General features: G+C 59.4%; 2 protein-coding genes across 3 annotated transcripts in view; one reads left to right on the top strand and one right to left on the bottom strand.

Annotated features, from left to right (window-relative positions):
• Positions 1 to 4,817, bottom strand: part of ASTN1 (astrotactin 1) — a 61,729-nt gene extending 56,912 nt beyond the window's left edge. For both annotated transcript variants that reach the window (XR_009208120.1, XM_040072714.1), the window contains exon 1: positions 4,535 to 4,817. Coding sequence is in view for 1 of the 2 variants with exons in the window: in XM_040072714.1 (XP_039928648.1) it covers positions 4,535 to 4,817 (283 nt within the window). In the remaining variant the exon portion in view is untranslated. The remainder of the gene's footprint in view (positions 1 to 4,534) is intronic.
• Positions 4,818 to 7,678: 2,861 nt separating this feature from the next.
• BRINP2 (BMP/retinoic acid inducible neural specific 2) lies at positions 7,679 to 20,558 on the top strand. The gene is made up of 8 exons (XM_040072851.1): positions 7,679 to 7,744; positions 14,523 to 14,884; positions 16,264 to 16,454; positions 16,609 to 16,799; positions 17,170 to 17,275; positions 17,636 to 17,872; positions 18,060 to 18,282; positions 18,620 to 20,558. Exons 2-8 carry the CDS (start codon positions 14,589 to 14,591, stop codon positions 19,734 to 19,736), a joined length of 2,361 nt encoding a protein of 786 aa, XP_039928785.1. The 5' UTR covers positions 7,679 to 7,744; positions 14,523 to 14,588; the 3' UTR covers positions 19,737 to 20,558.
• Positions 20,559 to 21,687: the final 1,129 nt, after the last annotated feature.

The raw sequence follows: 21,687 nt of genomic DNA, 5'->3' as shown, positions 1-21,687 counted from the left end.
TATTAAAGTCATTGAAGTTAAGAACCATCTCCCATCCTCCGCTGCCGAGGCTCCCGGGAGGGCAGTGGGGAGTGGGAACTGGGGAGATGAGGGGCTGCACTGCCCTATTTCAGAGCACACCAACCGGGCTGGAAACCTGGAGAGGGAGAAGCAGCTCCTTCAGCTCCTCCACACTCAAGGGGGAAAAAAAAAAACCAGCATGCAAGAAACCATCCAGCATTTCAAGATCTTGAAATATCCGGCACCCAGAAAGCACGAGTTCAGCCCGTCAGCTCTGCTTTCTCATTCCTCAAGTCGATTTTACACCCAAAAAGGTATTTCAGGACTTTACTTTTCAAACATTTACTGCATTACAGAGAAGGAGAAGGAGTCAAAGGCACCGTCTTTGGCGCGGTTTTTAATTGCATCACAAATCTCCGTCGAGCCCAAGGGGCTGAGGGAAGCTAGGATGCTCATAAATACCCCTCATGCTGCTTTATAACCTGCAAAGGACAGGGCCCAAAAAAATTAGCAGCCTGCAGGAGTGTGAATCCAGTTAATGACATATCAAATGTGGCTGGATGCTGCCGAGCCAAGCAGTGAGGGAGAAGGGGGTGTGAAGGCGAGCGGACAGGGAATATTGAGCTGCAAATTAGCATTTCTTAATGGCCACCGACCAGCAAAACGCTTCCTCCCTTCAGGAAAGAAATACAACTGACGCAACAAGCACGAACCGAGATGAAAGGCGACCCTTCCAAATGAGGGTTTGCTCCATTTAAAGCAGGATGGAAGCAGGATGGAAGCAGGTGATACCAAATGCAGGCGGCCCGGTGAGCAGCAAGCGGCCCCATCCCGGCTCCCACACCCTCGGCACTTCCCGAAAATTCAGGAGGTGGGAGAAGACCCTGCAGTAAAATGGGGAGATGGTGGTGGAGTCCCTTTGGGGATAAGCGCATAAACCACTGTGGGGTTTATTGGTGAGAGCCCTGAGCTGCTCCCGAGCAAACGCAGGCAGTGAGGCAGCACGTGCGCAAGAAGGCAGCCGGCACAACTAAAACTCGCTCCACTCATTAGCAAAAGGAGCTGCAAAGCAGGGGAAAACCATGTCCAAGCATCCTAGAGCACAAGTCATAACCCCACAGACAGCCCATCTGCTTTTGGAGGAGCAGAGGAGCAGACCCCAGGTCCCCGAGTTTGGGAGATCTGAGCACCAGCGCACCCACAGCTGTCCCTGGCACAGGGATGGGAACAGCAGGGAGGGCAAGAGCCGGAAAAGGTGCATGGAAAGCAGGCGGCAAGCACTGCCTCACCCTCCTGTGTAAAGATAAATGTAAAGCTCATCACTAATTTATGTCACTGGGGTTGTCAGGGGTCAGGAGTCACAGCCATTTTTGGCATGCCCAGTTCAACACCTCCCCCTGGCACTTCAGCTTTAACAAGCACCACACGTTGCTCATGCGTGGCTCTCCAAAGACCCCAGCACATCCTCAGCCAGGAGAAAAATCCACACATCCGTCCTTGGGATGCCTGGTTTGGCCACTGTGGCAAGCAGGTGTCACCAAGGCAGGGGAGCCACACATGCCAGTGTCCATCAGAGCTAGCCAAGCTCAAAAGCCCCTCAATTATTTAGGAGGAATTTGAGGAGGACACCAGGACCAGAGGCGGATGATACCACACCATCCTTGGGCTCCCCGATCCAGACCCCCTCCCAGCTGCTCCCGTCACTCATCCCCCTGCTGTGGCCACCAACCTGCATGCTCACACCCTCTCTGAGGGGAAACTGAGGCATGGAGAGAACTTCCCCCCTCCCCCAAGGGAGCTGATTAAGAGCCCACATGGCAGAGCCAAGGTGCCACTTCCATGAACTTCCGAAGTACTTCATGGTGCTTCCAGCCCAGTCCCAGGCCCTTTCTGATCAGGGGCAGCACCTGGGTCTGGCCCAAGCCTGTCAGTCAGGGTGGTAGCTCACCTTCCCTTGGGACCTCCTTCCCTGTGCACCAGCCCTGGAAACCACCAAAGCAGAAGAAGCAGTGGCCCAGCTCCCCCTGGTTCAGGCACTGAACCAGACCAGGCTCAGCAGGAGTGTGGGGATATCCCACACTCCAAAATATTATTTATTATACATTCAATTAATGGGTCTGGAGTTTGCCAGGGATGGTGCAAGCAGCACTGTGTGAAGCCGCATTTCTGGAAAGATGCTCAAACACACCCTCCAAGTCCCTGCACAAGGGCTTGTGAAAACACCAACAGCCACTCACACCAGTTCCAGGCATCAACCTGACACAGCCATGTCCCCAGCAAGTGTGCAGTGACAGCATTCTTGGGTTTTTGGGCTGGGGAACCTCCAGATCCCCAGAGGCTGCAGCCTCTGAGTTGCCAAATCTGGGTCTTGCAAGACTTCTGTGTATTTCAGAGCTTCTGCCATGCAAAAGCAGTGTCCAGGCGAATAGTGGCAGTAGCAGCAGTAGCAATAACAGCAATAATAACAATAAAAATTATAATAATAAAAACAACACCCCCCACATGGTAAAACAGCACAAAATAGTAACATCCACGGATGGCAAAGTGGCCATGCCAGCTTCAGGGCAAGCCCTTGTCTCACAGGAGAGAGGAAGATGTAACACGGCATTTCCCAGAAGTCACCAAGCCAAAGAGGGGCCCCCAAGGTGCCTGGCAAACAGGGGGCTTGGCACCCACAAGGTGCCCCCTCTTGCCAGCCCAGCCCCAGCATTCCGGGCAGGAAGACTTGGCCTGGGATCACCTCTGTGACTCCACAGCCCAAACCCCTGCATGCTGGGGGCTGGCACAGCACCGTGCACGGTCATGTTTTTGGGGGATCAATGTCCCAAGCAGCAATGCCCCAGAGAGCCTGGCCAGCACCAGGACACCAGGGTGCGCTGGCACAGGGCTCGCCATCCTCGTATTTGCCTGGCAGCAGGGAGTGGAGGCAAAAGCAAACCCCTGCCAGGCATCACCGGCGCAGCGGGTCCGCCAGGCCGGGCAGCTTCTTTCCTGCGCTGTCCAGCGCGCGGTGGTACCTCATGGATCCGAGAAATCCCTGAGGAAAACGCCACAGTAGGGGCTGGGGTCACGCCCAGGAGCCTCCTCCCGATGCCACGCAGCCACTCCCTGCTGGCAGCACCCGGGGCCCGGCGGGGTCTGGCCGCACGGGATGGGGTCCGAGGGGGCCAGGGGACGAGCGCTCGGGTGTCCCTCGGGGCATCACGGCGCGGGGCCGGCGGCCGTGCCCGCGTCCCCCGCATCCGCAGCGCCGCTGCCTTGTTGCCACGGCAACGCTCTCGGGCCTCCGCCGCAGCATCCCGCAGCACAGCGCTTGGAGCGGGACCCAGGGGCGGCCCGCAGCCCGCCGCCCTCCCCACACAGCCCCGGACTCCGGCACCACAGCCCTGCCTGCCCCCACATCCCCTCCCCGCGGCGCCAGCAGCCCCACGCCCGCCTCTGCCCCTCGCCCGGGAGAAGGGGGATGCGCACACAGCGGCCGGGGCTGCCCCGAGCCCACCCAGCAAGCAGGGCCGGGGGGTTTCAGCACGTGGAGGGGCCCACAGGCCGCGGAAGTGATGAACTGCTGGGAAAAACCCCAGTGCGGGGTCACCGCTGTGCACAAGGGTGGTACAGCGGGGCGACGCCGCGTCCAGCGGCACACCGGTACCTCATTTGCGGGCCAACATCCAAACGAGGGTGGCATTTGGAAAACTTCACGGGACACCCAAGGCGCGGCAGGAGAAGCAACAGACGGAGAAGGCTTGCAGGGGCTGCCCTGGGGCTGCTAGGAAAGCGATGGTGGCATTTGCCCGGGGCAGGATGTTCTGTGCGGGCAAGGAACTGACGTTCTGCAGCAATGTCACCAAAAATGAAACACCTCAGGGACTCGTTCCCGGGGGTGAGGAGGGAAGCGGGTCCCTGCATACCAGAGCTGGAGGCCTCGCTCCGCATAAACAAAGGAGCAAATTGCTGGCTTTTTGTTGGTGGAAGAAAACTTAAGGAGCCCGTGAGATAAGGGCAGATAAGCCTCATCCAGCGGATGAAAGGCAGGTGGGAACCACCCAGACCATGTGAATAGGCCAGAGCCTAAAACCTGGGGGCAGAAGCGCCGGAGGCAGCGCACACAGGCAGGATGGGGTATACTGGGCAGCGGAGTATTTTTCCATCGGGCTGCAGGGAAGGTGACTCTCTGCTCAGGGGCAGACAAAGCAGAAGCCCTCACCTCCAGCCGGGCACGCTGGGAAGCACACCGCGGGCCTCCTGCCAGCACAAGCCGCCGCTGGCCACGGATCGAGGCGGGGACGAGCCCCGCGGGTGACAACCTGGGCGCGCATCGAGCGCGCCGGGCCCGCAGCATCTCCAGCCGCGCTGCTGCGCTGGGCGACGCGGCACCGGCGCTGAGACGCTGCAGCGGGCTGTACCGGGCCCGGGGCCGGGCCGCCGCAGGGCCCCCGCCCGCCGGTGCGGCAGGGAGGAGCCCGGCCGCCCGGGGATGCTCGGGGCCCCGCCGCCCGGGGATGCTCGGGGCCCCGCCGCGCTCCCGCAGGCTCACCCAGCACGAAGTAGGGCAGCTCCGTGTTCTCCAGGTCATCCACCACCACCATCTCGCCGGGGAAATCGTTGCGGACCGAGAAGAGCAGCTTGGGCTCGGCGGCCGAGGGGCCGTGCATGATGCTGAGGTCGTTCTCCCGCAGGAAGGGCAGCGCCGACACCGTGATGCTCTTCAGCTTGCACTCCAGCTCCTTGGCCGCCGCCTCCGCCGCCGCCTCGGCGGGGCCGCTGCCCGCGGCCAGGCAGCAGCCGGCCAGCAGCGAGCACAGCCCGGCCAAAGCCATCTTGGAGCCCCGCGCCGCGCTCCCGGCGCCGGGCGGGAGGCGGCGGCCAGGGGCGGGGACCGCGCACCGGCGCCTCCCCGTGCGGCGCGGCTCGGCGCGGCTCGGTCTCCGCGGGCCCCCGCCTCCCCCTGCCTCCTCTGGCCCCGTTTTCCCCCCCATCCCCGGGAAACCGGGAGAACTGCGGTGGCGGGAGGGATGCGGGACTGCCCGGCGTCCTTCTGCGCCGGGAACGGCGTGCGGGAACCACCCCGCCCGGCCAGGATGAAATACGGAACTCCCAAATCCCGCGCCTCCAAAATCCCGGGCTTCAAAAATCCCAGGGGAAATCCCAGGCTTCCAAAAGCCCACGAGATGTCACGGAACCCAAAGCCGCAGATGAAATCACTGACCTCCAAAATCCCAGAAGTCACAGACCTCCAAAATAAGTCCCAGGAGAAGTCATGGACCCCAAAGCCCCAGAAGACCTCCAAATCCCCCAAGGCCATATTTAATATGTATCACTGTCTGTACACGTGTTTACACACTCATATATATGACATATATACACACATATTTATGTGTATATGTATATAGAGTGTAAGGGCAACCCCAAACCTGCTGGATTTGGATCATTTTGCCAGAACTGGATGCTTTTTATTTTCACCCTCTTTAGTGAGCACGAAGCAGCACTGACAGCTTGCTGACAGCCACATCTTCCTGCAGACACCTGTGGTCCCCACTGCGACCAAAATCTTCTGATGGAAAATGTTCTCTTCTTCCACTCTGGGGGAAATGCCCAGTCCTCATCCCAGCAGGAATACATGGCTGTGGCCTGCTGGTTTTCCCCATGGGACTCTCCTGATGGCAGACAGCTCTGGAACAAGGTGTGGAGGCATCACAGAGCTCCCACATCACAGCTCCACGCCGTCTCCTCACGGGGAGAGAGCCCCATCCCACCTGGCACCTCCAAGGAAAACCACACATGACAGATACTTGTGATTTTTGGGGAGGAGTTTTTTGGGTTTTGTTTTGGTTTTTTTTTAAATTTTTTATTTTATTTTATTTTATTTTATTTTTCTTTTGCAGAGCTCTCCACCTCCTCTTGTGAGGGTTTCCCTAAATTCCTCCTCCCTCATGTGTGCCAGCTGTGCAGCTTAACATTCCCCAGGGTCGGCATCGAGGGGGAACGGCACTGTGCCCCACACACCGCGAGCAGTGGGTGCTTTTCCCCAGACTGATCTGTGTTTTTAACCCCCTGTACTTTTAACTTCCATGACATTTTGGGCAGGAAGATTAATGCTCACCAGGAATCACCCGTATTCGATAACCAGAGTGAAGCACTGAACTAAACCAGTGGGGATGTAGCGGGGTGTGTTTCAGCAGTGCTGTCTCCCTCCAGCACCAGCTGGCTCAAGATCAGGAGAAATCAGGAAAAAAAAGAAAAAAAAAGGGGATGTGAGGAAAGAAAATCAGGAAAAAATCAGGAAAAATGAGCAGCGGTGTTTTGTAGGATGTGGCCCTCCTTTTCTGTTCCTTTTGGGGTGCATAGGGAAATCCCGCTGGATGACCTCCAAAAGGCCCTTTCACGGCTCTTCTTTCACCACAAACTATTAAAAGGAGCTTTTTTCCATTCTGAAAAAGAAAAAAGAAGGACCAATTGCATTATTTAGAGGGTGTCTCCTACAAGGTTCTTTCCGCCCTCCGGTTTGGAAAGGGGGTGCACCCCAGGAGCAGTGCCCCTGGAATGCCTAACGACACACGAGGGGGAGCAAGGACGGGGTTTGGTGGGAGGTGTGAAGAACACAGATGGATAAATAGAACACGTGTAAAAAAACATCCGAGAACACTAAATCTGGTGCCACTGACGGCGTCCTGCTGCTCACCGGGAATGACCGGAACACGAGGTTGGACCAGAGACCCGTGGATGTGGATCCGGATCCATGCAAGTGTTCCAGGCGGGTGGAGCTTGGAGCAGCCTGGTCTAGCAAAAGGGGTCCCTGCCCATTGAATGATCCCTGGGGTCCCTTCAAACACCCCATTCCGGATCCCAAACATCCCGGGGCTGGGGATGATCCCCGGGGTCCCTTCCAAGGCGCCATTCCCGATCCCGGACATGCCGGGGTTGGGGATGATCCCCGGGGTCCCTTCCAAGGCGCCATTCCCGATCCCGGACATCCCGGGGCTGGGATGATCCCCGGGGTCCCTTCCAAGGCGCCATTCCCGATCCCGGACATGCCGGGGCTGGGGATGATCCCTGGGGTCCCTTCCAAGGCGCCATTCCCGATCCCGGACATCCCGGGCCCCGCTCACCCCGGGCTGGGGATGGGGATGATCCCCGGGGTCCCTTCCAAAGCGCCATTCCCGATCCCGGACATCCCGGGCCCCGCTCACCCCGGGCTGGGGATGGGGATGATCCCCGGGGTCCCTTCCAAGGCGCCATTCCCGATCCCGGACATGCCGGGGCTGGGGATGATCCCCGGGGTCTCTTCCAAGGCGCCATTCCCGATCCCGGACATGCCGGGGCTGGGGATGATCCCCGGGGTCCCTTCCAAGGCGCCATTCCCGATCCCGGACATCCCAGGCCCCGCTCACCCCGGGGCGGGAGGAGGGACCGGGACCCCCTCGCCCCGCCCCTCTCCGCCCCTCTTGGCCAATGGGAACGCGCGGGGCTGCCGGCGACGCCTCTGATTGGCTGCGGCCGTTGCATATATTATGGCGCGGCGCGGCGGCCCCGCGGAGCGCGGCGGAGCCGGTGGCGGCGGCGCGGCCGCGGCTGAGGGGAGCGCGGGATGGTGGCGGCGCCGCCGGGGCCCGGCCGCCCGCCCGCACATGGCGCGGCCCGGAGGCGGCGGCGGGGCAGCGCCCGGGGCCGCTGAGCCGGAGCGGATCGGAGCGGGACGCCGAGAAGAGGCGGCCGGTGCCCCGGCGGCGCCGATTCGGAGCCCGGGGTGAGTGTGCGGGGTCGCGGGGAGGAATTTGGGGACGGGGTTTGAGCCCACGTGGGGATCCCGCCGGAGGCGGGGCGGGGGAAGGAGCGGTGCGGGGAGAGCGGCGGCCCCGCAAGGGCGGAGATCCCGGGTACCACGGCCGGCTCGCTCGGTGACCTTGGTCAAGTTGTGTCCCCGCTCCGGACTCGCTTCGCATCCTTCCCCGGGTGTAGGGGAGGCACCGAGTCCTTCCCGGGCGGGAGCCACCCCGGCCCGACTGGTGAGGGGCGGCTGCGGCCGGCCCGGTGGGACCGGGGATACGGGGTCCCGGCGGGCTACCGGGACAAACGGGATGCCCGGGATGTCGGGACCTGCTGCTGTGTGCTGACCGCGCTGCTCGGTGTGACGTGCCGGTGTGAGACATCCCGCGCCCGCAGGGACCGCGGGAGGTGCCCCCGCAAATGTTAAAGCGCACATTTCTCCCGTGGGCACCCATCAGTCAATGGCCAGTGGGGAAATCGCCCCTTCCCCGCACCGCAGGGCCCCGCTCCACCACCCGGAGCATCGGGTCGAGCCGTGTCTGTGTGACCAGTCGGGAGATGTTTGCTCGCCTCGGGCGCCTACCCCGCACAGCAGCGGCAGCTCCGGGGGCCGGGGGATCCCCGCTGCCAGGCTCCGTTCCCTTCCCGAAGCACTCATCCTTCCGATAAGAAACAAAACTCCGTGTCTTTAAGGCGCCGGAGAGCATCATCTCTCGGCGCAGCGATGCTCACCGGGCGCTGTCCCTGCCCGGGGGACCCGCGGGTCGCTGTCCCGGAGCGGCAGTGGCCGGTCCCAGTGTCCCCGCTGTGGTCCCGGGGCCGGGCACTTGGAGCCTGGGCGCTGCGGGGCCGGGTGGGACCTGCCGGCAGATGTCAGTGTCCCCTCTCTGACAGCAGCCAGGAGGGTCCCTGCCAGCCCCGAAGATGTTGCAAGGAGGCCCCTGCACTTTTTTCCAAAGCGGAGCTGGTTTTGGTGGCCGTTCGGTGACAGTTTGGAGACCTGGGGAGCAGCAGGGTGCTGGAAAGGGGAGTGGCCACACTGACACCCCCAGAGGAGGGCTCCCTCTCTCTGCCCAACACCAGCCACCCACCACCTTATTTATCCCATGCTGCTAACGTGGAGCTGCACTTGTGCATCCCTGCCCATCCGTGACGCTTGTCACTCGTGTGAAGGTGAGGCAGGGAAGGGAAGCAGTGCTCCTCACCTTGCACTACCCCCAGCTCCTGTGTGAGGACGGTACTGGGCGTGCAGGATCTGTTAGGGGGAAGGAGCCATTCTCCCTGGGGAGGAGGCTGCAGGGCTGCTCTCTTTCCCTGGCTCCTTGTGTGCAGGGCTGCTCTTTTTCCCCCATCCCCTTGTGTGCAGGGATGCTCTTCCCCGGTCCCAAAGATCCATCTGCAGGGATTCTTTGGTCTGAGGGCTCAGCGCAAGGTGGGAAGCCGGAGCTGCTGTTGCCGTCACAGTGCAGGGGCGGGGGTGAAACTGTATTTTGCACATTGCTTTATTTAAGAGGCTTTTTGCCTGTAGGTGTGAAAGTCTCAGGCATGCAAAGCCAGAGGGCAGAACACATGGCACCAGTGTGACTCGCTGCTCTCAGCTGCCATCTCCCCTGACAGCGGCCCAGGCTTCAACTCATTTGATGTCTTATGCAAATCCTTGGCTCCCTGAGTCCTGGGATTTTCTGCTGTTTTCCTTTACTCTCATCTTCAAGTGCCTCGCTCTTGAGGATGTGAAGAAAAGCTAATAAAAGGAACCCAAGTCATTGAGTCCTACAGGTTTTCTAGCTGTTCTCACGAGCTGAGAGGAGAGCAGTGGCTCAGAGTCCCTCGGCTGTGGCGACTGAGCAGGCTACAGACGGTGGCTTGCAGCAGTCCAGTGGGAATCAGTTCACAGCCACGGTTGTGATCTTTCAGCACCGTGGCTCCGAGGTGGCTGTCCCCACGCTCTCCGCCTGGAGCCGTGTCTCCGAGGCCGGCTGCCAGGTGGCTGCCAGCACCCCGCCGTGCCCACTTTGCCAGCGATTACCGCGCTGCTGTCGCTCCGCCGGTGCCTGCTTCGCTCTCTTAATTACCCCGGCAGATCGATGAGGCCCCAGCGCTTCCTTGGGAGCGTGCGGATACGAGCCCGGCGATGCAGCTCCTTGCGAGCCGCGATCCGGCCGGGACAGGGGCGGAGGAGACAGCGCAGGCAGGGAGATGCAGGGCTGGCCCTAGGGGAGGTGGGTTCCCACAAAGCCCCAGGCGAGGCTGGTGGCTCCGAAGCAATGGGAGCATCCTGCAAAAACTGAGCCCTTTGGGATTGTCTGTCCCGAGGTGTGCAAGTGGCACAGCAAGAGGTGGCCTGGGCGCCTGTGTGAATTCATAGGTAGACATGGCTCAGCTGAGTCAATCCACTTCAGACGCTAAGCTGCACTTAGCCTTTGCCCAGGCTCTTTTAAGTGGCCTTAATTTGATAAAGCTTTTCCATGTTTAATGAGAAGGTGAATGAGTCGCTAGGTTTGATGTTCGTTCCCACTAAAAGGCGTCCCCAGGGAGCTCGACACCCCTCCCCATCACTCCTGCACCTTTGCTCCCACTGTGGCCCTGTGACTGGGCACATCCCACAGCTCTGCCACGGACAGTGGGGTCTGCTTTGGCTCTGGGCCTCAGCTCAGCAGGTACAGAGGTGGCTCCAGAGTCCATCTGGAATCCTCCTGTGCTTCCCAACGGTACCTGGCACACACCGCTGCCCTCTCCCCAGGGCATGCTTCCCTGTTTCTGCATCTCGAGATCTGCTCCTGCAGCATTAAAGGGCACAAATCAATGTTAATGTCCCTAACAATTAGCTAACGTCTTAATTATCGAACTCAGCCTGATTAGTGGTGGAGCGCGTGGCTCTGGAGATGCCGTCGGCATGGAAGCAAGCGGGACCTCGGCACAACTCCGATGTTATACTGAGGGTGTTGCTGCTGGTGCTGTCAGCTCCAAGAGCAGTAGAGAGAGGCTTCTGCAGCTCACCTGAGCACCCCCATCCCCATCTCACATCCCTCCTCTGGGCTCTCAAGCCATTTTGGATGAGGGCACCCCCGCAGAGGTGACCCCACTGCCATCCCCAGGGTAGGGGGTGCCTCTAGAAATTGCCACAAGCTCTTTTTGAGATGTAGCTCATGACAGGTGACCGTGCGGGCTGTGCATCAGCCCTCACTGGAGGAACACCAGGGTGTTCTGCTGCAGGCAGTGGGCTCACAGCGGGCTGCAAGAAGCTAAAGAGGACTTCGCCCTGAAAGAGGTTGTGGTCCTAGGAAAATTTGCCAAGAATATTTGCTTTGGCACTCTTCTTCCATTGCTTTGGGGTTTTTATAGAAGGGGGAAGAGCAGAAAAAAAAAATTAATGAGCTGGAAGTTTTCCAACTTTTGCGATGCAAAACCTTAAATCAAAAGGAAGAAGAAAAAAAGACTTGTCAGATGCTTCTCATCAAATCTTCATTTTTTTGGATCAAGGAAAAGTGATTAGAAAGTTATTTCCAGCTCTAGTAGTAAGGTCAAGGGGGTTACTTGTTTCTAAAGAGTTTTACTCTCCCCAGCATGCCAGGAGGATCCCGGTGTGAGCATGTGGAGGTGCACCCCAAAAAGCATTTCCCCAACCTCGCGGAGCAGCAGTGCAGCATCCCTTCCCCTCAAATCAGAGCCAGTTCCCCCGAGCTGTAGGGACTGAGGACTAGACAGAGCTGTGGCAATATCTGCACGTATTTATTTTCTATAACTCCTGATCGATAGGAGAAAATAAATTATCCCAGCTGACAGTGGTGCAGGAAGGCTGCTCCGTGGGGGATAAGCTGCTGCATAGCTCAGCACAGCCCCCACACAGGCTCCCCTCCTTAGGCTCCCCTCCTTGCCCGTTCCTGCCTGGCTTGGGACTTCCAGTTCCTGTTGGCAAGGATGCTGGCGTGCGTCAGCGCCCGTCCCCAAGCAGGAGCCTCCCTCGGAGGTGCCGGCACACACGGTGTAAATAAGAGGGACGTGTGAATAAAAGCTCACTTAGCAAGGCTGGAAACTTTGCTTCATACCAGGAGGGAGTCTTCCTTGGTTTTGCACCAGTTTGCCCCCGTCAGGTGCTGGAAATACCAAATCCTATTTTTATTGCTCTGTAGTAAAGCATGAAGTAGCCACAGGGAAACATCCCATGCTCAGCCTTGAATCTCAGAATGAGCTCCCCAGGGAAGGCATCAGAGCAGGCTGGGATGGCTTCTAGCTGGTCTAGGGACCACAGCCTAAGGGAAAAGGCGGCCCCAAATGGGTGTATCCATAGCTGTGGTGGGAGAGGGGATTTGGAGGGGAAGGGCAGCATGGGAAGCCGCTCCTGGTGAAGGCACGAGGAGATGCCCCCAGAGTAGCGATGGCAAGGGGCTGGTTAGTGCTGGTGGGAAGCATTTAACATCTTGATGGAAACATGGCTTGATGGAAAAGACAGCGCTCTGCCTGGCGTGTTCCACCCCTCTGCGCTTTGAATTGAAGGAAGGATACTCCCGTGTCCTGATTTACACCAGGAAAGCCTCAGGGAGGGTGGTGAAGTGAGTGGTGCACAGCCGTCCCCACCAGTCTGTGGTGGTGTGAAGCAGTGATGGATGAGGCCAATGTCCCGTGGCACTTGTGGAAAAGCATCACCTTTAACCACTTAAAATGCCCTTTAACATCCCCTGTAAGACCCAGGCTGTTACAGACCTGTGTGGAAGGAGTGGGGAGAGGGACACAGCCAGGGAGCAGCCCCTGCCCGGTCCCACCTCAGCTGGAGGGGGGTCAGGAGCCACTTAAAACCCATGGATGATGTCAGGGGATGAGGAGATAGGGTGTGCCAAGCCTGCTTGTGAGGCAACAGGCAGAGTCCCAGCACACCAGATATTTAAACAAGGTGTTTTGCTGTCACAGCCATATTTAATGCTACAAGCAGCGCGTTTCCATGGGCAGGGTTCAAAAAGATGCTGTTTAAGGATGCTTTACCCTCCCTTGGCTTCTCAGCTGAGAACCAGAGTGCTACTTTCCTCCTTGCTATGTAGGAAAGGGATAAATCACTGAGGGCTTAGCCTATGGTCAGTATCTAAAGCATCCATGAGGTTTACTGCCAGACCCTGGCCCCAGCCATTCTCTCCTGGACACGGCAGCTGGTCCTGGCTCAGCACAGCAGCAGGGCCCATGGCTGCAGGCAGCATGGAGCTGGGGGGTTTAATCTTGAGCTTTGAGGACCACTTTTGTCCCCAGGCCACATCAATTTTTGATTGTACCAGCAGATATTTCGTGGGAGGGGAGCAAGGTGCAGGTCTGCTTCAGGCAGACTCAGCATCCCATCTGCCTGCTTCCCCTCGGCCCGGCTTTGGTTGCAGGGAGGCAGGCAGGGAGGAGTAGGGGGCAGCCACAGTGCCTCGGCTGCTCAGCCATCACCCACACGTGGCAGCGCACAAGCAGCTCCGCGAGCCTCTGCCACCGGGTCCTGCCGCGATTTGGGGGTGACAGATGCCCCCTCCAACACCTGAGTGAGGAAACCAGCCTGGCATTGCCTGCCCCCCACTCCAGCACGGGACAGGCTGGGGCCAGGGTCTGGTCACATCGTGGCCCTGGGGGACTCCACGTGCCAGGGGCAGGAGGCAGTGACTGGGCTGTCGTGTGGCTGCTGGCCAGGCTGGGAGAAACCAGGGTGACACGTGACAAATGAGTGTGGGGGAACAGAATGAGCCCTGCCTGCTGCTCCTGCCCACCCCACTGGCCTGGCACCCCAGCCTGGTGATGCGAAAATCTCAGCTTTTGTTTAAAATTCACAGGGCCCTGGCCTTGAGGGCTGAGCAAGAAGCTGAGAAAGTGTAATCAAAGGGCACCCTTAAGGATTCAAAAATAGAAGAGAGGGAGAAAAAAAATTGAAAAAAACATATTATTACATGTTAAAGCATGATGATTCATCCTGCAAAGCCCTGTTTGGGAGAACGCAGGGTTGGTGTGCACTCAGCAGGGATGGGCATTTGGGCTCCAGCTGCCTTCCTGGAATAAAAACCATCTTCCCTGGCAGTACTGCAGCAATTGGGTCCCCGTTTTGAGGCAAACAGCTGTTGTTGACTCACAGCACATCTGGCCTTGGCCAGACCTTGCAGCTCCCCATCTCCCACTTTCACGGGCCAATTCAGGCTCTGGCCTTGTGGTTGCTGCTGCCAGAAAAGCTCCATCTTCACTTTGCACTCAAAATACTTCTTCCATCAGCCTAGCCAGCCTTGGAGTGGACATCCCTCCATCCCTCCATCCATCCATCCATCCACTAGCAGGACACAAAGAAAAGTCTAACATCAACCACACGTGCTCCAGTCCATACCTGGAGAAGCTCATTTTCCCAGTTCCCCGTTCTTAGTGTTTTTAGCCCCACCTGAAATGGGTTGCCCGTGCTCGTGGCACGCGTCCCCACAGCGCAGGGTGCAGAGGCAGCCCACCATCCCCACCACACGGCGACCCCACAGCAGCCAGCTCGGCTTGCCGGCCTGATGTACAGCAGGGAAAAACCTAAAGAAAAAGCCAGAAATTCCTCAAACAGCCATCAGCCAGGATTTCATTTCACCTCAGCAGCCCCCAAGCCCGTAAACTCTTCTTTCCTGTGGCATCACCAGTGCCTGTTTGGCGCGTGGCTCTCTCCGGAGCGCGGCTTTCCCGCTGTCAGCATCCCAGCAAGCGTTCCAAAGCTTGCGGCTGCTCCTGGCCCATCCCGGTGCCGCTGTCCTCACAGCCTCCCCCGCTTGGCGTTGCAGGACGGGGCAGTCCCGGAGGATCGCCGCGGGGTGAGAGAATGAAGAAGCCGGCCGGGCGGCAGCAGGATGGGGCGGCAGGACCTCTCACGTGCTGACGGGCCCCCGCCGATGCTCCCGCTGGCCCTGCTGGCCCTGAGCGCCTGCTGCCGCTGGGGAGTGGCCGGCGGGGCGGGCAGCACCGCGCCCCAGGGCCATGCAGCCCCCGCGACCCCCTCCTCTTCCTCCTCATCCTCCTCTTCCTCCGCCCGGGCGCCCCTCGACTGGCTCCTCACCGACCGGGGACCCTTCTACCGAGCGCAGGAGTACGTGGACTTCACGGAGCGCTACCGACAGGGTTTCACCACCAGGTACAGGATCTACAGGTGAGAGGCTGTGGCAGCCCCAGAGGGGCTGTGGGCTGGGGGGCTGGGCTGCGGGGGCACGGCAAAGGGGAGGCAGACCCCCTCCAATCCGCGTGAGCAGACCCCCATGTGCGGGAGGAGGCTGTCCTTTGGGACAGACAGCGGGTGGGGGAATGTGGGCTAATGAGCCCTTTTCCCTCCTGCTGCCCACCAGTGCTGAGCCCTGGGGGCTTCCAGCAGCAGAGCAAAGCCTGACCGCGGCCTCTCGGGAATGCTGACGTGGGTGCCGGGATTGCAGCCTTGTTACGCAGCCCGGCACCTCCAGGGAGCTCCTCTCCTTTCCTGCGTGCTAAGGCTGCCATGCCGAGGAACCAGCGTCCTCCAGGGACGCTGCTGGTGACGGTGGTGGGACAGGAAGGAGCAGCCAGAGGGACAGCAGCTGGCGCACACCTCCCCGGAGGCACAGAGCCTGCTATCAGCCTTCAGGGCTTGCTTTGCCACTGGGATGGAGGGGGGAAATTGGGACCCCAGCCCCGAGGGAGTGTGTGTGCAAGGGGAGAGGCAGCATCCTCCCTGCCTCGTCCTCAGCTCTGCTACCAGCCCCTGCGTCCCGTCTTCTGAGCCCAAGAGTCACGGTGGGAGGCAACCTGTCATCTGCCAAGCCCAGCAGCTGCTGCTTTGCACCCATCCACCCCTCCCTCTGCCTCATTTCCCATCCAGCCATGGTAAAACTGTCTGAAAGGCACCGCCTGGTTTTAATTAGAGCAAAATGCCAAAGATTAGGCTGGAATTTGCTGCCGGTTGTTTATGAGGCCATGGTGTTTTGGAGGCAGTGACGGGCTGGTGACAGGCGGTGGCGGCTGCTCCCCAGGGCTGGGCAAAGCTGGAGGGGCACATTCACAGCCTCTGGGGCTCTGAGGGGACCCAGCACCAGCCCCACCAGTCCCAACACCTCCAGCTTCCCGCAAAAGCCTGCTGATATTTAAATCTTTGATGCCCCCAGACGCTGGATTTTCACGTGGATCTGTAGGCAAAGGGCTGGAGGAGGGATGAGATCCAACCAGCCCAGTGGGCTGGAAAAGGGTCTAGCCCTGCCCTGGGCTGTGATTAATGCCTTCCTGAGGTGCTGGATTAATCAATACCAGGCATGTCCGCTGCTTGTAGCTCTTTATCACCATCAACGGCTTAGGGAGGGATGTTGCTTTTGTCCTGGCTGGATCCATAGCTGGCAAGTGCGTGCAGCAGGTCCTTCACTTCCAGTGGGGAGGTTGGGATGATTCTAACCAGAGTTTTTCCACCTGTCCTGAGCTGGAAGTTGGGGACAGAAGGAAGGAGAGCACGCACGTGCCATGGCCAGGCTCACTTCACACTTTCTCCCCGCTGCTGCTCTCCTCCCACAGAGAGTTTGCTCGTTGGAAGGTGAATAATTTGGCCTTGGAGAGGAAAGATTTTTTCAGCCTTCCACTTCCCCTGGCCCCCGAATTCATCCGCAACATCCGACTGCTGGGGCGTCGGCCCAGTCCCCAGCAGATCACCGACAGCCTCATCAAAAAGTATGGGACACACTTCCTGCTGGCCGCCACGCTGGGAGGTGAGTGCTGCGGGTGCTCCGTGCTGCCCACCGCCTTGCACGGGGCTGTGCAGAGGAGGGAGAGCGGGGAAGGAAGCACTGCAGGAGAAACAGCGCCACGAAAGGGAATGGGGGGAGCCCGGCAGCCTTCCCAAAGTATTGCGTGTCCCCCCAGGAGAGGAGTCCCTGACCATTTTTGTGGACAAGCGCAAGCTGAGCCGGAGGGCAGAGCCTGCGGCGGGGGCTGGGAACAGCTCGGGGGTCTCGCTGGAGACCCTGCACCAGCTGGCAGCCTCCTACTTCATCGACCGGGAGAGCACCCTGCGCCGGCTGCACCACATCCAGATCGCCACGGCCGCCATCAAGGTATGCCGGGGGCTCGGGAGGGGCCAGCGCCGGGACACGGCGGCCCCGGGGCCCGGCAGCGGCCCCTCGCAGCTGGCCAGAGCTGAAACAGCAGCTCCCGGAGAGGAGGGAGCAGGGAAAGTTAACACGTTCCCATTATTGATGGGAAACTGGGCACGCTAATAAAGGCACATTTTTCAGCGGGCTGCAGGCAGGGCTGCCGCCTGTCAACAAGCTAATTAGCGGATAATTAGTTGTCTCCGACCGTCGTCCTCCTGTGAGGAGTGGGGCTTGGCCAGCGGGGTCAGGGGTTGTCTGCTGCGCTCTCAGCGGGGTCGCGCACCTTGTGTCCCCTCCCGTATCCCTGACCGCCCGCGTGTCCCCGCCGTAGGTGACAGAAACACGGACAGGGCCACTCGGCTGCAGCAACTATGACAACCTGGACTCGGTGAGCTCTGTCCTGGTGCAGAGCCCTGAGAACAAAGTGCAGCTCCAAGGTAGGGCTGGGCTGGTGGGGACGTGGGGGCGGACAAGTGCTACCATGGGATGCCTGTGGGTGCACGGGGGGGTTGCAGGGGAGGATGCTGGCATGAGATGCCGCTTCTAATTTCAGGGCCGGGGAGGAGACGGGATGAAAATAATGAAAGCTGGGCAGGATGAGGTTGTCGCTTGTCTGCCAAGAGGAGCCGAGATCGATGCAGAGCCCAGACAAGCGGCTCCACAGCAAATTGATATGATAATCGTGCGAGGGTGGGAGCCCGGGGTGGTGGGGGGGAGGCTCGTGCCCTGCTCGCCCGGGTGATGTTTGAGGGGCTCCGTGCATGCCCTGAGGCTCTCGGGGCTGCTCCCTCTCGCAGGGCTGCAGACGGTGCTCCCCTCCTACCTGCGGGAGAGGTTCGTGGCGGCCGCTCTCAGCTACATTGCCTGCGGCTCCGCCGGGGAGCTGCTGTGCCGCCGGAGCGACTGCCGCTGCCAGTGCCAGCCCGCCTTCCCCCGCTGCAACTGCCCCGAGGCCGACATCCAGGCGCTGGAGAGCAGCCTGGCCCAGCTGGGGCGAGCCTGGGAGAGCCACCACGGCCAGTTCGAGGAGTCAGGTGAGGCTGCGGAGACCCCACCAGGCATCTCCTTGCCCTTGCCAGCAGCCCAGGCTGCGTGCTGGGTCTCCAGGGTGGTCTTCTCACCATGCAGGCCTCAGAGCTCGGGTGGAGGGAGGTTGCTTTCAGCTCCACCTTCTCCGCCCGCTCTCTGGGGTCCGCTGACGCCGCCTCCTTCTCCCCACAGAGGAGTTTCAGGCGCTGGTGAAAAGACTGCCCACGGACCGTTTCCTGAACAGGACAGCCATCTCCCACTTCTGGACCATGGATCTGGATGTCCAGCATCGCTACCAACAGCTGGGCACCAGCCTGAAGCTGCTCTCCAGGAAAACCTACCGGCTCATCCGGCGGCTCTTCAACCTCAGCAAACGCTGCCACCGCCAGCCTCGCTTCCAGCTGCCGAAGGAGAGGTAGGGTGCCGTGGCATCCCTTGCTGGGGACGCTGCCCCAAGGGCGGCTCAGAGCCAGGGGCTACCTCCCTGTGGCTGCAGCTGGAGAAGCTCCCCTCTAGGAGGGACGCCCTGGGGGTGAGCAGGCAGCGGGAGTGGCTGTACCAGCTTGGAATGTGGTCCTGAGAGATCGGGTACAAACCTGAAGGTGGAAAAAACGGGCTTGGTTCATGGGGGGGGTGCCACCAGCAGAGCAGAAAACAGACGCAAGGTGGGCAGCTCTTCCATCCTTAGGGAAAGTCGGTCGCTTCCCAAAAGGTGCCATCTGAGCCTCTCCTCTGCGTTTCCTCTGCACCAGGTCCCTCCCTTTCTGGTGGAGCCGCGCACAGTCGCTCCTGTACTGCAGCGAGACCGCCGTGCCTGGGACCTTCCTGGAAGAAAGCCACAGCTGTAGCTGTCCCTCTGAGCAGCCCTCCTGCCAGGGGTCCATTCCGTGTGCCTTGGGCGATGGGCCAGCCTGTGCCAGCTGTGACCAGGACAACAGCACCCGCTGCGGGACCTGCAACCACGGCTACGTGCTCACCCAGGGCTTCTGCCGCCCGGAGGTGGCCGACTCGCTGGAGCACTACCTGGGGCTGGAGACCGACCTGCAGGACTTGGAGCTCAAGTACCTCCTGCAGAAACGGGACAGCCGCATCGAGGTGCACTCCATCTTCATCAGCAACGACATGCGCCTGGGGAGCTGGTTCGACCCCTCCTGGAGGAAGCGCATGCTCCTGACCCTGAAGAGCAACAAGTACAAGCCCGGGCTGGTTCACGTCATGCTGGCCCTCTCTCTGCAGATCTGCCTCACCAAGAACAGCACCCTGGAGCCCGTCATGGCCATCTATGTCAACCCCTTTGGGGGAAGCCACTCAGAGAGCTGGTTCATGCCTGTCAATGAGGGCAGCTTCCCGGACTGGGAAAGGACTACCGTGGATGCCTCTGCCCAGTGCCAAAACTGGACCATCACCTTGGGCAACAAGTGGAAGACCTTCTTTGAAACGGTCCACGTCTACCTGCGGAGCCGCATCAAGTCTCTGGATGACAGCTCCAACGAGACAATCTACTACGAACCCCTGGAGATGTCGGATCCCTCCAAGAACCTGGGGTACATGAAAATCAACAGCTTGCAAGTCTTTGGCTACAGCCTGCCCTTTGAGCCGGACGCCATCCGTGACCTGATCCTCCAGCTGGACTACCCCTACACCCAGGGCTCCCAGGACTCAGCCATGCTCCAGCTGCTGGAGATCAGGGACCGGGTGAACAGGCTCTCACCCCCTGGCAAAATCCGCCTCGACCTCTTCACTTGCTTGCTCCGGCACCGGCTCAAGCTGGCCAACAACGAGGTGGCGAGGATCCAGTCCTCCTTGAGAGCCTTCAACGCCAAGCTGCCCAACACGCTGGAGCAGGAGACGGGCAAGCTGTGCAGCTAACGGCTGGGAGCGCTCAGAGCTCGGTGCCAGGGGGCCGGGAGGAAGGACTTCCTGGGGAGGAGGGAGGAATAACCGCCCTAAAAATTTAAATCAAGGCCTTACCTTAGTGCCAACTGCGTGCTTCCATGGTACACCCAGCAACTGGCCAAAGAGACACGGCTCAAGCGGATGGAGGGTGCCAGTGGGACTAAGGAGGAGGGATGGCTCATGAGGTGCGGACTGGGGACGGTGCCGCTGTGGCCACCACGGGGGTGGCTGTGGAGGTGTGCCAGTGGCCCAGGGGGCTGTGTCTCGGCCAGAGGCAGCCGCTGGTCCCGCCAGAGCAGGTGCCTAACCCACAGTAAGGATCCCCCAGTGGCAGCCTCCTTGCCACCCCAACTTTTGTAGTCTTTTTAAGAGGTTTCTAGCGGCGCCTTTGCCTTTGCATCCCCCATGATCCATCCTGCGGCCGTACCTCGCAGCATGGGCCCTGGAGACCTGGCAGGTCTCCTGGGGCCTCTCCATGAGCACCTCGTGTCTGCTGCAGGGCTGAGGCACTGTCTCACCCCTTGCCTGGGACGGACCTGGCACCTGCTCCGGGGACGCTGCCATCGCAGACACCGGCAGAGACCTCTGGGCCACGATTCCCTACAAAACAAAACAACAACAACAAAAAAAAACACCTTAATGCAAAAGAAAGAAAAGGAAAATGTTTTATTTATGTATTTATTTATTTGGTTTGTTTGGGGCAGGTTTTTTTAAGCCTATTCATTTGGGGAGTGTCGTTTCTTGTCAGTGGCTCCAGCCAAGAGACATCTTAGTAAAATGTATCTGTTTAATATATTTTTAAAAAATGCCTTTTTTGAGCAAAAGAGCAACCAAAACCAACTGAGATTAAAAAAAAAAAAAAAAAAAAAAAAAAAAAAAAAAAAGGAAAGAAAAGAACAGAACAGTTACTGTCATCCCTAGCCCTGGCTTTTCCTGAGCTGTGTGGCTCCCCTCCCTCCTTCCTGGTGCTGCTGCCGCTGCTGTACCCGCTGCCTGACCGGAATATCAAGCAGCGGAGCTGCCCGGCTGTCAGATGGGAACGCCGGGTGCCCAGACAAGCAGAGCTCACTGCTCCGCTGGCTGCCCTCATTCCTCGGCCAAGGATGAGCCCGAGAGAGGAAGGAGCCGACCCTCCAACCGCAATATCCCCAAGGCAGGGCCTGAGGGCAGAGGGGATGGTGCAGGGGGAAGGAGAGGGGTGGGAAAAGTGTATTCAGTGTGCAGATCTGAGGGCGCTCTCTAATCCTCCACAGCTGGCAGAACTTGTCTGCTTGGATGCTGCAAAGGCGGTGGAAAGCCGAACGCATCCATCCTGCTCCTGTCACCCACCTCTCCTCCATCCTCAGGCTGGGCAGATAAAGAGATAAGCGGGAGGAAAATAACACCGGGAGAGATAAAGAGACAGACAAGAGGAAAATAAAATGGGGATAGATAAACTGTACTTGCTATTTATATTCCCTGTCTAATCTATCAATCAGGCTGGCTATTGTGGTTAGAGCAGCCCTCAATCTGTCACCTAGACTTCTATTTTCCACACATCTGTCTTCCTTTGCCCAACTCTCTTCTTTTTCTCCCAGTCCTAAAGGAAAAAAAAAAAAAAATCAGGCAGTTAAACAAACCAGGAGGAAATGAGAAGTCGAAGGCATCATCTGGGCTCCCCAGAGGCAGACATCAGCCTGGGGATGGGGAGGGCACAGGCACAAAGGCCGGCAGTGCTCCTGAGCAGGCAGGGCTGCCAGGAGGATTCCCAGCTAGTGAAATTATTTTGGCTTCTGCTGTACACCTTCCATCTCGTCGCTTCCTGGTTGTCCAGAGAAGCTGTGGCTGCCCCATCCCTGGAAGTGTCTGAGGCCAAGGCTGGGTGAGCCTTGGAGGAATTTGGTCTACTGGAAGGTGTTCCCGCCTGTGGAAGGTTAGAACAAGA

Source organism: Hirundo rustica, chromosome 9 (genome assembly GCF_015227805.2).
Source record: "Hirundo rustica isolate bHirRus1 chromosome 9, bHirRus1.pri.v3, whole genome shotgun sequence".
Lineage (NCBI taxonomy): Eukaryota > Metazoa > Chordata > Aves > Passeriformes > Hirundinidae > Hirundo > Hirundo rustica.
This window is presented reverse-complemented; position numbering and strand designations above follow the sequence as displayed.

Coding starts and splice junctions, on each gene's coding strand:
- BRINP2 (XM_040072851.1), top strand. CDS start 14,589: ATGGGGCGGCAGGACCTCTCACGTGCTGACGGGCCCCCGCCGATGCTC. Junction 16,800..17,169: donor TCGCCACGGCCGCCATCAAG/GTATGCCGGGGG, acceptor TCCCCGCCGTAG/GTGACAGAAACACGGACAGG. Junction 18,283..18,619: donor TTCCAGCTGCCGAAGGAGAG/GTAGGGTGCCGT, acceptor CCTCTGCACCAG/GTCCCTCCCTTTCTGGTGGA.